This window comes from Podarcis gaigeae (assembly GCF_964106915.1).
Source record: "Podarcis gaigeae genome assembly, chromosome: 7".
NCBI lineage: Eukaryota > Metazoa > Chordata > Lepidosauria > Squamata > Lacertidae > Podarcis > Podarcis gaigeae.
The window spans coordinates 47,231,185-47,247,184 of NC_139683.1; the positions used below are offsets into that span (position 1 = coordinate 47,231,185).

At 43.8% G+C, this 16,000-nt stretch overlaps 1 protein-coding gene across 1 annotated transcript; it reads left to right on the forward strand.

Annotated features, from left to right (window-relative positions):
- Positions 1-957: 957 nt before the first annotated feature.
- TGIF1 (TGFB induced factor homeobox 1) lies at positions 958-13,032 on the forward strand. Its single transcript, XM_083748352.1, has 3 exons — positions 958-1,406; positions 9,898-10,127; positions 11,974-13,032. The coding sequence occupies exons 1-3, from the start codon at positions 1,391-1,393 to the stop codon at positions 12,529-12,531; spliced, it is 804 nt and encodes a 267-aa protein (XP_083604478.1). The 5' UTR covers positions 958-1,390; the 3' UTR covers positions 12,532-13,032.
- Positions 13,033-16,000: the final 2,968 nt, after the last annotated feature.

Below are 16,000 nucleotides of genomic sequence, written 5' to 3' on the forward strand. Positions count from 1 at the left end.
CATCACACAGACCAGAGAAATAACGGGGATTTTGACTGGGATCTCAGCAAGGCGTCCCTGAAGGAAACAGTTCCTTCCTGTAGCGCGGACTCGGGTGAAGTACATCTCCCCAAGTAGTTTTGAGGCTCTCTCGGGCCACTTCTGGTCGCCTCCTCACAACCTATTGGCCACGATAAAGCCGCTGATCTGAAACGGCGCTGACCGACGAGAGAAAGCAGACTCTGCGCCGCAGTTGTTGCTCACACTCGGCATGACTGATAAGTTGTAAAGCATGACAGCGTCTGACTGGTTCTCCAGCATGGCAGGAATTTCCAAAGGGGGCTCAAGGGCGACGCGTCCACCAATAGCACGAGGCAGCTCCGGCAGTCACAACAAGCCCAGAAAGGGAGGGAGGAGGTGGAAGAGTCGTCTCCCCTCCCTCAGGAAAGCGGGGCTTGCCGAATGGAGGGAGAGATTGGGCAGGAAGCAAGGCTGCCATCCTAACTCCGGAGTAAGAGCGCAATCCTAACCACGCCTACTCCGAAGCGAGCCCCGTGCATTTCAATGGGGCTTACTCGGCTGCAATCCTAACCCGTTCAAGATCCCATTGGGATCAGTAAGACTAACTTCCGCGTGGACGCGTTTAGGATTGCGCTGGAACTCTCACGGACAGTTAGCTACGAATAAGCGCGTTTCAGTTGCAAAGGCTCAACTTTCCTGACGCTGCCTTTCCTCTTCTCCCTCCCTGCTCCGCATTCACACGAATTGCGGAGTCCCCTGGAGACGGGGGTCCGGCAGGGGCGCCCCCCTTTCCCTCCAGCTGCCTGGGAAAGAGAGCAGGAAGCAGACAGAAGGCCCGGGCCTGCCTTGCCCCGTCACCATTGCCCTCCGCTTCGCGACAGAGCTCGCGCGTCCTCCTCTCTCTCTCTTTGGCATTGGCATCTGACAGAGTCGCTCGCCCTCGCCGCCAGCCAGCAGCCAGGGGAGAGGGAGAGGAGGAGGAGGAGGCGGGTAAAGCGGCTCCGGCTCCTGGTTACTCTCTAGCTTACTCATTGCTGGGCGGTGGGGGAGGGCGCACCTCGTGGTGGCGGCGAAGGCAGCCGCTTGCTTGCGCTTGCCTCACTTCGCCAGGCACAAGTTACAGAACAAAGAAAGCAGCAGCAGCAGCAGCCCGAGCGCGCCGCTCTCAAGTTACTTGTCTCAGCTCCCCGCCGGGGCTGGAGGACCCTGGCCATTCCGCCCTCTCGGCGCCCTCCCTCAGAAACAACTTGCCGGAGAGTTGTTGTGTGGGGGGTTTTTTTGGTCTCCCACCGCCGCATTTCCCCCCAAGTTTCTCTTTGCTTCCCCTCTCCCGTTTCTGAAATAGAAGGAATCTTCCAGGATTGGACAGAAGGAGTTTCCAGGCACCAAGATGAAAAGTAAAAAAAGTAAGTGGGTTTGTTTGGTGGGGCTCTGAGGCGCCTCGCTGCCCTCCTCGTGGTGTTGCTAAACAATTGCGAGGCGAAGGCGAGGGAGCGAAGGTGCTGCTTTGCAACTCGCGAGTTCGGTTTGGGAAAGAGCTCGGACTTTTCCCCAGAAACTTGGTGTGCAGTCCGTGTCTTACATGGCAGTTGAGGGGGGTTTTCCGCTCAGACAAAACACAAGCTGTCTGCTTGGAGGCTGCAACTCCATGCTGCTGGCGCCCTGTCAAAAACATGTTCCAACTGCCTGCTTTGTGTCCGAACAAAGTTTTCTCCTAGTCTCTCTTTCCCCTCCCCCTTCTCTCTTTTAAACCCGTTTGTTTTGCTTCACTTCTTGCCTTCTCTCTCATTGAATACTGAAAGTTTCTCAAACAAGAATGTGCCTTCTGGTTCCGTCCCCCCTGTTTTTTTTTACGTTTTAGAATCTCAGCAGCCTTCCTCGAGCATGGGAGCGAAGGAGCGTTCTTTGTTTGCGATTTTCGGCTAGGAGGGGGGCATGGAGACGGGGGTGGAGCCATTTAAAAAGCGGTTAAGCAAACTCTGGTGCAGGGCTTTTGGTTTTGTTAAAAAGATGCAAAGTGTGTTTATACAAGACACGAAAGCAGGTTTAGGTACATTTTCTTCTCTCAGAATGAGAGAGACTGTGATGATAAAATAACTCGGTAACTCACATAAATACACCGTTTGACAGAGTGGATTTTCCCCTCCTACCCTTTTAAGCAGCGGGTTGCCACTGTTTTTGTTTGTGAAAAAACAGCTCAATTTTATGCATGTTTACTCGGAAGTAAGCCCCATTGAACTTAGTGGGGTTTAGTCTAGGTGTACTGCCTTAGGCTGGAGTACTTTACTAAGTTACTTGAGAGTAAGCCCCAGTGAGGCTAACTTTTTATTGGGCATATAGGATTGGGCAGCTAAGGCAACTTTGCTTTTTTCAAAGAGAACAACCATTTCTTAAATGTTGTATTTAAAAGTTCATTTTCATGCAGTTGGTCATATTGTATGCTAGTAACATCATTAAAAATTGCAGTGTAGCATTTAAAAGAGTGTTGCATTCTGTAGAGTTGGCTTTTGTTTAAACTACTGTACACATTTTACATTCATAGTTCAAGCATTCCTTTCACTTTGCCAGGAGTCCTGCAGCAGTGTGTGTGTGTGTGTGTGTGTGTGTGTGTGTGTGTACACCTACTCTTCAGTTTTGGACTTAAGAGGTCTTCTGTAGCCATAGTTTGTAGTTTTCATGTGGAGCTGCAGAACTAGACACACAAAGGAAACCAGGCCACACAAATGCTACAGTTAGGCCGTGGTAAATGGGTAATATAAGCCCACCATAAACGAAGAGAATATCTGTAGATAAAAGTCTGTGCTTATAACTTTGTATTCTGTCCAAACGTTTTTGTTTGCCTGACTACCGGTAACTTTGGATTCTGTGTTACATACCATGACCTGCCCTTTCTGTGGCTAAAGTCATACATCCTGGCTTTTGAGCTTCCCAGTTTGTACAAATAAGTAACGTTATTGGACAAAAATTCCATAGTGAACTACTTAGAATAGTTATTTTTAGAACATTCCTCTGCTCCCTCTATTTGCACAGTGGTGGTGAGCTGGTTTCCTGTCTGCTGCTGCTTCCATTGTTCCTTTGGCTTCTCACTCTAGGCAGCTGTTCCATTTGTTTGTTTGTGTGTGTGTGTTTTAAATATAAAGCATCATACAAAGCAAACTGTTAACCCAACTCAACATTAAATGCATGTACATTTTGTCATGTGTTCAGCAGCCTAGCTGTCTAGTGAGCTTGGGCAGGGCATAAAAGCAAAACAAGGAAAAGATGTCATGATTAAGAGGGAGGACTTCAAAGTTGAGGAGTGCATTGAGTGCATTGGGAGCACATGTTGCAAGCTGGAAGTTTGCAGAGGCCTGACCTTTAAAAGACAGTGTAATTCAACATTTTCAAATGATAGGCTTACAAAGCTGGCACATGTGGTCTGTAGTTTATCATCTGTCCTGAAAAACCCTGAAGTATTTTATGTGCTATTATCCTAACGTGGAAGGAAGTTCCTGTTAAAGTAAGGGTTTAACATACTTGGTTTTATTTATTTATTTATTTCACTCTCAGCCCATCCTTCACCCAGCAATTGATCCCAATTTATCAAATATAAAACTTAACTTGGTTCTGTGTAAATTTGAGTGCTACTTGTGATTTCTTGTACATAAGAAGTATATGTGTATGTGGATTTAAAATCAAGCTGACACATAGGGAGGAGGATTAAAGTCAAGGAATGCAGTCTGTGGAGGGATGGGAGAGGGAGTTGGTATGTTTCAGTATGTGAACCATTATGATGTCTGTCTCCCCTTGCTGTGGAATGAATAATGTATGTTATTCCATAACCTTTGTTTGTGGTACTTGCACAAATGATGAGATACCTGGTGATGCACATTTGGGGAGGAAGCATATTCTGTACAAATGGTTCTGATCTGTGTATCGGATCTCATATCCATAAACCATGTTCTAAAAGAGTGCTTTGGGGGGGCCAGGCTAGAATTACACACACCTTGTGAAAATAAAATAATCTGGCTAAGGAGAATGGGAGCAGCTGCCCAGAGATTGGAGCATCTCTTTGATCCCTCTTTGCCTTATGAGTATGGGTGAGTTTGTTTATTTAACAAACCTGTTGCCCCATTTAAAACAAAGAACTCCTCAAGCTGGGTTTTAACACAATGGCCAAGCAATATATGAAAACATCTAGATCAACACTGTATAAAAGGGCTGTTAAAATAATAAGCCTAGGAATTGGTTAACTAACAAAAACAGTAGTTCATAGAGCATCAGTCAAAAAAGCTGCTCTTGACAGCAGCCTGTTGAAGCTGTGTGTTCCCTTCCTGTGACAGGTTAGGGAGACAAATAGGCAGCCCTTGTGTCTCATTAAATTCTCTTTCTCTTGCTGTCCTGGGTACATTAACACTAGCCAGGTGCCACTATTTTTAATTGCTATGCCAATCGCAAGCCTGCTGCCTCCTTTGTTTTCGCCTTGATTGCATTTGGGCAGAGTCCATACCACATAGTACTTTCTTCATGTCAGTAGTATACAGTAGTGACTTTTCTTCGTGTTTAAAAATTCTTTACTTAAACATTTAGGCATGATTTGAATCTTGTACATGTGATTTAACCCAGTGCTGGAATGAGTTCTGCAGGTGCCTTCTGGAAATGTTTTGCTCCTGTGAACATGGGCAGCGGCTCAAGTAGAGCTTCACAAAACACACAGAGTGAGAGAGATTTCCTGGAGAAAGCAGTCTAGCACATTGTTCTCTTGGCAAAGGGAGAGCCTGCTTCTTGAAAGCCTCTTTGTAAATCTTATTAAAGCAGCTGGTTTCTATCCTTTGCAATACTTCTTCACAGCACAGGTCTTCCGTTACGTTACCCTGCCTATTATTAAATAGGTTTATTTTCCTCTAATCAAAAACAAAGAGATTATTAACAGTATCTAGTGTACAGGTCTGTGTGTGGTCTAATTCACGTTAATATGGTGTTACTTTGTGCCAGGAAGATGAAAATGGTGCAGTTAATCCAAAGAAATTTAATCTTGCATATATACATTTTGACAAGTGTCATGCTGTGCATGCATCTAGAGTGAATTTCAAAACTGAGGCCTGCAAGTTGTGCCAAAAGCCAGTTGTGTCCCAATACCTTGTACCTGGTGAACTCTGTGTGTGTTTTCAAAGAGCACTGTTAAAAACACTCCAGATGTTGTGGGACCCCAACTCCAATCAGACCCAATCAGGATCTTGAGGGCCACAGATTCCCCATCCCAGATCTGTCTAGAACAGAATGGTCAGAGCATTATCATAGTTCAAGAGTTCGTTCAAGCCAGGCCAAAACACTTGAGGGCACAGAGTGGGGTCAGTGAGGTGGTTGTGGCCTGAGGAAAGTCCTGAAGTTTGGAGGGCCACATTTGGGCTTTAGGATCCCCACTATTGATCTAGAAGCATGAACAAGAACTGCACACATACAGTTACTGGAATAAGGGTGACCGCTGGAAGCTTCTTACTCATGCATACTTGCAGCTTTTTCTTTGTTTTACTTTGAGGAACTTGACATAAGTATCTCTGATACTTTCATTACCCAAGAAGTCTAAATTCTACTGCATTAGAACTCTAAATTAAAACAAGGCAACACTTCTGTATCCAAATAGTTGCCCCCTCCTTTAAACACAGCAAACAACTAACTGTTAACACATGAGACAGACAGCCTAGGAAGGATGCCTTTTAACTGTGCCCTGTTAAAACAGGAAATCAAATGCGCAGACTGATTACTAACAAGAGGAAAAACCAAAGCTAGCCTGTAATCAGCACAAATGCTGCAGTGTAAACAGAGCCATGGCAGCCCCAATGTGGCCTTTGCTCTAATGAGAAATCAGCTGGACTAAGGAGAGGTCTGCTGCCTTCTTCTAGTTTCCTGTTGCTGCAACTCCTGCACAAATAGGGGGACTTTTCTCCTGGCAGTTCAAAGGGCCGGTGCTCCATTATTGAAATCAGCTCATTACCCCAAGAGAAGTTGCATGGCAGTTTTCTCTTGTTTAGCCCAAACCTGTTTTGTATCATTAACCTCTTAGCAGAGGGAACATGTCACAATAAGTAAGCAGATCAAAGGGCAGGCAGCACTGCTGGTTTGTTCTTGCTTTAATTTTTTGTTTGTTCTGTCAGGAGATTTATCGGTTCTTGTTTTTATTTTTGAGGGGTAGGGAGGGGAAGAGCAGGCTCTTCAGTTTCGTTTTTGAGGAGGGGCACTGGAAGTATATAAGTCTAGCTTTTGAATATTTTTAGCACAAGTTTGTAACATTTCCACTGCCCCTCCTTTTTGCTCTTAAGGCAATGTCCTGATCTAGCTGACGAAAATACTTTAGCATGACTGTTTACCTCAAGGCAGGACTCATCATGCAAATACTTGTGCAATGTGTGTAGATCCATTGACTTGTCTGCTTCTTTGAACCACTTTCTGTTGCGTACATATTCTCTATGTACATGGAAAGCACCGAGCAAGCCTGACAATGGCCAAATGACCCACTGAACTCTCTGCATACTATAGAACTCAGCGGGGAGAAGCAATAATTAGTTGGCTGTTAGCTCTAGCTCCACCTGCTTGCCTTCCACCCTACCAGTTTCAGTGGGCACCAGCTACCACTACATAAAATATACATTAGAATTATTCTCCTGAGCTTCTGTTGAGCAACATCACTTTGGGAGCACAACATAGAAGATTGGGGTTCCGAAAATTTCTGTGCCTACTGGGCTCCTGTGCTTGACAGAGGAGCAACAGGCTGAGCATTTCCATGCCTGGCAGAGCTGCAGCAGTTACATCACTGACATTATGTTCTCTGGGAAAACACAGAGAGGGCTGTGCCAGAACAGAAAAAGTGGTGGTCCCAGAGAAGAAAAGCTTCTGGTTTCCTATTGCAGCTTCTGCTGCAGTGGCTCTTGCTTGGGATAGCCATGACGCAGAGGGTGTCCTCATGCCTCTTACTGGGAAACATGGGGATAGTGGGTTGGTGATAACTTTCTTTAGCCCACTGGTTTGGGAGGGCTTTGTTCACCTGCTTTCTCACATTGCTTTGTTGTTGGTTGATTTTTATGTCATTTTTCATCATTTTATTATACTTGTCTCTATTTTGTTTGCCACTTTGGGATCCTCTGGGTCAAAAGGCAGTATATAAATCAACAATAACAACAGCAACAGTATTGTTATTATCATTAAAACAATAGTTGGGCATCCTTTGTAGGGCGTTCCACTAGAACTACTGTTCTACTTGGCTGCTCTGCTCTGTATGTCCTTGCTGTGATCCTTCAAGAGACAGGAGTGTTTGGTCAGAAGTACCAGTGGGTATGGTGGAGCATTTAGTGGCTTGGCCCCTGATGGCCTTTGACAATGCATGATGGGACCTAGGTTTGGGGGCTTCTTTTCTGTGCAGTCCATACCTATTCTGAACCCTCTTTGCAACTACCACTGTTACCACCTGTTGAATAACGATGCATATTACCCTATACTGTTGTGGATGGCAGGGGGCGAGAAGCTCTGTAGTGATGAGTGTCTAAATGCTCTGCACAACTATCATTTTTTAATAACCTTTGCTGGGAGGGGGATAAAGGAAGTGGAGGTATCGTAATTTGAGGGTTACAGTGTAATCCTAGCCTTGTCCGCTCAGAAATAACAACTATTGAATTTAGTGGGGCTTACTCCCAGGTAAATGGGGTTGGGATTAGACTCCTTATTGGTGACCTGCCATCCATGCTTAACTGTGTGTGGACTGCTGGCTTTGCAGCTGCATTGCAGGAATAGAGTCCAGGTTTCTGGTAGACATTGTGTCAAGGCGCCATGTGCAGTTGCCTATGACGAAAGTTCCCAGCTAAAGCTGCTTGTTGTGTGCTGACATTGGCTTTTAGCTGGAATCTTATCTCCCTTGTGGCTCTGGGAGTGAAGGAAGAAGAGAGAGGGCTGTCATCTGGCCCTCTTCAATGGGAATGCTTTATCTTTGCTTCATCTGTAGTTTCAGATGTAACATTACACTGTCCCTGAGTTGAATATAGCAGGGATGGGGGAACATGTGACTCTCAGATGTTTGCTGGGCTGCTGCTCCCAGCATCCCTGACCACTGGCCATGCTGGCTGGGGCTGATGGGAGATCCAGCAACACCTGGAAGGCCACAGATTCTGTATTCTTGTAGTATACGTTTCTGACTAATATTTGCCTGGTTTTCTTCTGCAAGTGAAATGTGGTTTAGGACTGAATCTATCCCAGCCAGTGAGTGAAACTCAATAAGCTTTGTCTGTCAAACTAGTGTATACGGATTAGATTCCTAAAATTTCTGGTGGGAATAAAAGACATGTAGCCAAAGCTTTGGTTTCCTGCACTGACTAGTTTGTTTGTATGACCTATAGTAACTACCTTCTTCTAAACTCAGCGATACAGCTGCAAATAAAACGTTTTAAGTGCAATGTGACACTAGATGGCAATGGTGAGCCTTATGGAAAATTCAATGTATTTTTAAAAACGCTTTTAAAAAAGCATTTTCAGAACAGTTTTTTATATGTGTGTAGATTCCACCAAAGTTTTGCTAGTTTCTTTAGATGTTCTTTTTACTGCAGTGTTCAGCACATTGACTTGAAAGTAAGCTTTACTTAAATCAGTGGGGTTATGATTCTAGACATATGATTATAGAATTGAGATGTTAGCTCTCTCTGGTACAAAATGGAATTGTAAATTTATTGCCAAATAGTTGTATATGAAAGGCTTGAAACAATATTGCTGCTATGAATGGAGCCTGCTGGGGCAGGGTGAGGAACACAGTAGAGCACGTTGTTTGCATGCAAGAAGATTCCAAGTTCTCCCCCTGGTTCTCCAGTTAAAAAGAATCAGGGACAAGGCAGAGTTTAGAAAATACCTGATGTAAGGGAGCAACAGGGCTGAATGGAACAGCAGTGCCACCATTGCATCCAAAGCCCTGCTACTTGTACTGGCCAAAGCTTAAGGTGTGGGGAGGGGTAGCATTTTGCCTAATTTTAGCTGTGGCCACCTCCAAAATCAGGCCATTCTGGCTGTTAGATAGGCTTAAGAGGTAGTGGATCATGGCCCAGCCAATTTCACTGTCATTTTGTCCCTGTTTCAGGGCTTTACACCAGCTGTTGGCAGTGGATTCCCTGTGATAGTCAGTCAACAGCCCACACTGTCAACAGGCACCACAGGAACGTTCCATGGCAGTGGAGAAGCGGGGGGAATTGGGAGTTGTGATTGTTGTTTTTGACACTTTCCTATAAATTTACTACATGAAACGAGCAGTGATGCCACCCATAAGCAAGTTAAACTCGAGAACTTGGATGTAGGTGGATCCATGGCTCATCCCTAACATTTGCTGTGCCAGCATTAAATATAGTACATCAACTGCTATGCCAGCACAGAGTCACGGCTGAAAAATACCACACTGGCTTTTGTGCATTTAATCCTTGATGGAGCAGTTGGGCACATTGGCCTCTGTTGAAAATTTCAGGTGCTCAGTCTTAAGTGGTTTGTGAATAGAAGAGCAGAAAATGTTTACAATTTTAAAAGCTAGAAGTTTCTAAGGAGTGTTGGAATATCACTGACATCTAATCTTGGTTTTGGCTTCCTGCCTACCTGATCATGAAGCATTTAGCTTGGAAGGAAATTTGCTGGATTGCATACCCACAGTTGCTGGCCAATAGTTGGCATGGTACTGGCAAATGATGCAAGCCACTGTATGTATGAGACCATGTGGATGGTTGTTAAGGTGACTGGCACATCTATGCCGTATCCCCAGAATACAGGAACTGGAGGTAGATCTTATGGTTGCCTCTCTGATGCTTGTTGCCACGCTTTAATTGCAGGTGATAAAATATGTCTGAATGGATAAGATGAAGAGATAGTCATGCAATGTTCACGGTTGCGTTTTTCTCATAGATGCTGCTGTTGCAATATCAGGCAGTGAGACAGAGGACGATGACAGCATGGATGTCCCTCTGGATCTTTCCTCTTCTGCAAGCTCAGTCAAGAGGAGGAGGCGGGGTAACCTGCCCAAGGAATCGGTGCAGATTCTTCGGGATTGGCTCTATGAGCACCGCTTCAATGCTTATCCTTCAGAGCAAGAAAAAGCACTACTGTCAAGACAGACGCACCTCTCCACACTACAGGTATTTAAAGATGCTCCAATTACGTTTTAAGACTATGATCCTAAGTACACTTAATTTGGAGCAAGTCCTGTTTAATTCAGTGCAACTCGCTTCTGAATAAATAGGCATAGGATTGCATTGTATAATAGTGTTAGTTGGTGAGGTTGTATAGCCATGAGCTTATGTTTTACTATAATGGAAGTGTTATTTTCATACGCTGATGGTTTTTTGAAAGGTGTTGTTTTGGATTTGGGATCTACTTACAAACCAGTGCAAACACGTATAGTAGATGGTTCTGTTTTGGCTTTGGATTGGTGGGGAGGGTTTGGGCTCACTCTAGCAGCATGGATGGTGTCATAGAGTTGTAAATTACCTCTGGCTGTTTTCGTCACAAGCTGAATTTGCGTATCTCTGTAATGGCCTCACTGAACCCATATATTGTAACTTTAAGCTCCCTGTAGTATTCCAAAACAGGAGCAAGATGTGAGTGCACATTACAGTGACTCTGAAAAATGGGCAGGGTGACAGGGGACATGGAAGTGGCAACTGCAGAGTTCTGTCCCCCCAATGCTCCAAATATAGCAGTTTTAAGCATAAGCCTGTAATGTGTCTGTGTAGCTTTTCATAGAAATAGCTCTTTTCAAGCATCTGGCAAATAATGTGCATGTGTCTGTACTCAGATTGACCTTAGAATGCAAAGTTAGAGGGCTGGTTTCTGTTCCCAGTTCTGTCAGTGACAGTGCACAATTCTTTGTATCAGCAAGAACAAAGTGAAATTATGCTTCTGTATTTTATGGGAGTCTCTATTTGCTAACACACATAAAAGCTTGCAGACTCTAGGAAGCAAGGTCCAAAGTTCCATTGGAAGTAGCCCGGAATGTGTACACTCGAATCCAGACCAAAATATACTGGATGTTTTGTTGGCAGCTCTGCAGAAGAAATTTTGAAAACACAAAAGATAACAGCCCCCTTGGAATGTGTGTGTGTGTGTGTTGTAATTTTGCACATATTTTCACAATACATCACTCCTCTTCATACATTCAGCCTGAACCAATGAGGGCCAAATATGAGGAGACATTCACACAAGTCTATCCCCACTAACCTTCCCCCCTCCATATGCTAGCTCTGCTTTAGGCCTTGCTGCTCAACACACACTCACAATATATAGGGGTGTGTGTCCTTCATGTGATGGGGCAGAACACCTGAAAAAGATTGTGTGTGTGTGTTGGGACTGCATAAATCCAGCTTGCTAAAGACATAAATCTGTCTTTTGACCTCTCATCCTGTTGCTTTCTTAGAATATCATTTCTTTGTAAGCGATAAGCAAATTTCCTTTGTCTGCACTGGGCAGAAGGAGAAACCATCCTTATCCAGTAAACATGAAAAGGGTTGTTAAGCTGTCCTTTTATTGCCCAGGAAACTGGCTTGATATTCAAACAAGGGCAAACTTCAGTGAGGTAATCTCTGTTTTGCCTGTTGACACAGTCAGTTGAACAGGGCAAATCAGTAACTGTTTTTGGGAGGAGTTTCTCTTTCACAGGGAAACATTTTCCTGTTGTTAATTAACTCAAATGTAATGAAGAATGAGTAACAGGTTAACATGTGTACAGAGCTAAAAAACTAAGCCTATTGGTTTAGGCTAAGCAGAGAGCCTGAGGCTCTTTAGTAAGCAGAAAGGGCTGGTAGAAACAGGAAGGAAAGAAAGGCCTTCATTCAAGGATGTGTCATAACTTGTCTGCTGGACTTCCATTTGTCCTGCAGTTAAGGAATCTGCTTGAAGTGAGTCATGGATTTAACTGCAACTGCTCTAATGGCACAGAGTCGGAAATGAATGGAGGTAGGCATTAAGATGTGCTTGTGTTCTTAGGTCTGCAACTGGTTTATCAATGCACGTCGCAGGCTTTTGCCTGACATGCTGAGGAAGGACGGGAAGGACCCAAATCAGTTCACCATCTCACGACGAGGGACCAAGATGGCTGACGGCAGCCCGGTGGAATTCTCCATTGGCACAAAAAACTGCATTCCACTGATCGAGAGCTCGTTCCTCTCCGGTAGCACAGGACCAAACAAGACTTGCAAATCTTCTTCCTTGGGATCCGTTTTGGCTCGGCCATCAGTAATTTGCCACACCACCGTAACTGCACTGAAAGATGCTCCTTTCCATTTTGGCCAACCGGGTGGCAATGGTCAGACCCCGGATGACCTGCAGCGGGCTTCCCCTACCAACTTCACAGACAACTCCCATCTATACCACGAGGATGTGTCTAAGCTGGGACCTGGTACAAATGCACAGAGTGGGCTTTTCAATACTCCCCCACCGACCCCTCCAGACCTCAACCAGGATTTTAGTGGGTTTCAGCTCCTGGTGGATGTTGCACTGAAACGGGCCGCGGAGATGGAGCTGCAGGCGAAACTCATGATATAAAACATTCTTCATATTTGCCCCCCGGGGCAGGGATATAACGGAAAGATGTGGCAATTGTCTACATGGTATCAAAGACTTAACTGCATTTTTTAATTAATCTTATTTGCACAAGGGATTGCTGAAATGAAGCTTCCTGCCACTGAAGTGGTTTTCAGTGGGATATGGTCATTCCAAGAATTATAGACTTAAAGCTACTGTAGAAACAAAAGGGTTTTCTTTATTTCTTTTCTTTTTTAAAAAAAAAATGTTTTGTAGTAGGGTTTTTTTTTTCATAATGTGAGATGATTCCCAATATCATGTGATTTTGTTTTGTTATTATTTTCATTGTTTTTTTTCTCTCCAGACTGTGCAATATTTAGAAACAAGATTAGTCTTCATATCATTCCCACGTGGAACAAAATATACCAACAGGCTGTCTTAAAAAACAAATTCAAGATTTTAAAACATGTTTGAATTTGAATGATTATGCTTTTTCATGATGTAATAAAATATTTTCTTTAATAGTGGATTCATATTGTGTTTTGTGTGTGTGTTGAACTAATGCAAAACTTCCAGCTACACTGTAGCAAAGAGATCCTTTCCTCTTCCAAATACTCGCAGTTTTAAAAGTACCCCTTTGAAAGGTTGATATAAATACGTTACTCAGCAAATGCTAAAATATTGTATACTGTGACTTTTTAAGTCTATGTTATCAGATCTATATGCACATGTGTGTCATCTTTTAACATGTGCAGCCTCGAAATCTGTTTAACACTCCCGGTCAAGCAAATGCATGTTTAAACACAAATTCATTGGCTTTGTTTTTTAAAAAAATCATAGGATTGTATTATTGACTTCTCCAGTGCTGCACCTCTCCTGGCATAGCAGACTTCTGTGTGTGCAGTGGAGCTTCCCTTTCCTCTCTGTCTCCTCCTGCCCCCACATGCCCTCTGAATCAGCTCTGAAGGGCTAGGGGACCCCAGAACAGATTTTGGATGAGGAAGGAGGTCCTACTCACTGTGCCAGCAGAAACCCACTGGTGCAGCACTGATATAGCCCTAAATACAGAATCTGTTAGGTGAGTTCTCTAAGGCAGAGATGCTCAAACTGCATTCCAGGAACCATTGGGAATCTTTGGGGGGTCTGTTGCAGGTTCTTCTGCTGGAGGTTCTTCCTTAACAACATTAGCGATGGCAAATTAACTTCTGTGATGGCTTGTCCGCCACCTCCAGTCCTCTGCAATGTGCCGCCAAAGAAGTGCTGGAGATTTCTTCAGTTGGAATCTCTGTTAATATGGGGCAATGGCAACAGCCAACAAGCCTGGTGAATGTTTTGCATGAACAGATTCAAACAGAAATCAAACATTGCTCTGTCTCTAGATTGCCACCTTTACAATTTCCCCTCCTCCAGGTCACATCCCAGCCAACTCTAAAAACTCACTGCTTCTGACTCTAAGCTCTGGCTTTATCTTGTAACTAGGTAACTCTGAGTTGAGGGAGGGGCCCCAACCATTTGTTGTCTCACAGCAAGTCCTCTGGATGGCTCACCCCCTAGGCTCATGAGGAAGTTAGCCTGGATTAATTAGCTATTAACACTTGGCTTAATTAAAGGATTAGAAGTGTCTAGCACACAGTAGAATACACACAGGTCTGGCTATTTCCCAGTTTTAGCACCCCAAGCCTTAATTAAATTCTAGCAGCTACTGGACCCAGGAATTTAGGGGGTTTAGCACCCACAAACTCATTACACTATGTTTCTTTTGTTGGTCTTTTCTCAAAAATAGAGTGAAATTGTTTATTTCATGTCTCCTTACCTTACAGGCCTCCCTGCACTGTTTCCTTATTTCCTTTTCTACTTTCCTAATCACAAGTCTCTCTGCTATTCCTCTCTTTCCCATCCTGTAAGGCTGTGACTCCTAACTTGCCTCCTTTTGCTGACTCCAGCATGCCAATCCCCTCCCTTCCCCCCTCTTTTTCTTGCATTGCCCCAAAGGTATTTTGCATCCCATCTCTGAACTCCCTCACTTACTTTCTTCAATCTTTATTTCTCTTTTTGTTTCACTACTTCATTAATTGAATTCAATATCAAGAGCCCCTCTCTTATTGTGTTCAATAGCAAGAGCACACAGATCTTTTACTCTCTCAAGCAATTTGCCTGCTGAGCAACTCTCAGATGTCCCTGTGTGTCTAATAGGGTGGGAGAAGAGGAGAGACTGACAGATAGGAAAAACTGCATCAGCTCTGTCAGATATCTCTGAACACAGGGGGATGTTGGGCAGTGAAGACATTGTAAGCTGGACAACATGCTCCATGTCCAATTTCAAAGGGCTTGGAAGACCCTTAAATGCTCATTGTACAGAGCTGATAAACGGTTATTTTGGATTAAGCAGTTGGCTGTACAGATCAACTGTAAAGAATGAAATGATTACAATTCTTAGACTATTTTTTTGCAATTTGTTTCCTTCAATATCCTTCCAAGTGTTTGACTTCCACTTGCTACCAGATTCCTCAGTGGCCTAGATCACAAAACAAGACACCTGTGCTGATTGCAAGTGCTTTCTCATCTTGTATGTAAACAGTGGTGTATCGCGGGGGGCCCACAGGGGCTGTTTCCCCCGGGCACAAAACTCTTAAGGATGCAAAATTTCTGCTCCTCATTTGTCTGACTTCCTTGAAATCACCACAGCAGCACCTGTGACCAGGACTACAGAGTGCCAGCTCCACCAGCCAATGGCAGAAGGAGCAGTGGTGGGGAATCACATGGTGTGTTTTTTAAGATTCACAGAGTCCACCTTCAAAATACTAAGCAGCTATTACACCAAAATATATACCCCTGCATATTTTGTGATTCTAATGAGCACTAAGTCTGAGAAGGCCCCAATAGTGTTGGTATCGTATCACGAAAAGCAATAGCTTAAGAAGTGCAATATTGCTTGAGATATCACAAGCGACTGGTTAATGTTTTGACATGAAAGAACTGCACCCCCTAACTTGTGATGGAGTGGTACGAAAGATTTCCTGGATTTATGTATGTGTCATGAGGATTTAGATTTCTCTTTTCTATTGATGCAAGAATGCTCAAGGCAGCTGTGGCCAGCTGAAACAATTTTTTGAATTAGACACACGCTTACTCTCAAGGTGGCTACTCATTTGTAATTTCAATGAGCAAGCATCCATTAGATTTCCCAGCAGCTGTATATTTATTTATTTTAGTCACAGTGCTGATTATCTGACCTTGTTCAGTGTTTCTAAAATTGTTTCGGCTGTTATCTGTCTTAGCTTTGACATTTTCCCTGAAGTCGGTCCTTTTCTTTCAGAAAATGTAAAACTATGCAATATTTTTACTAATGTAAGAGACCTTTTTTAAAAACAAACAAACACATGATTACTACTTCTGCTGAAAGTGATCTAAATAAACGAGAAAACATTAATGAAGCTATGTTCTCATAGGAAACAAACACACATATCTGCCCATTTGGGCTATGAGAAAG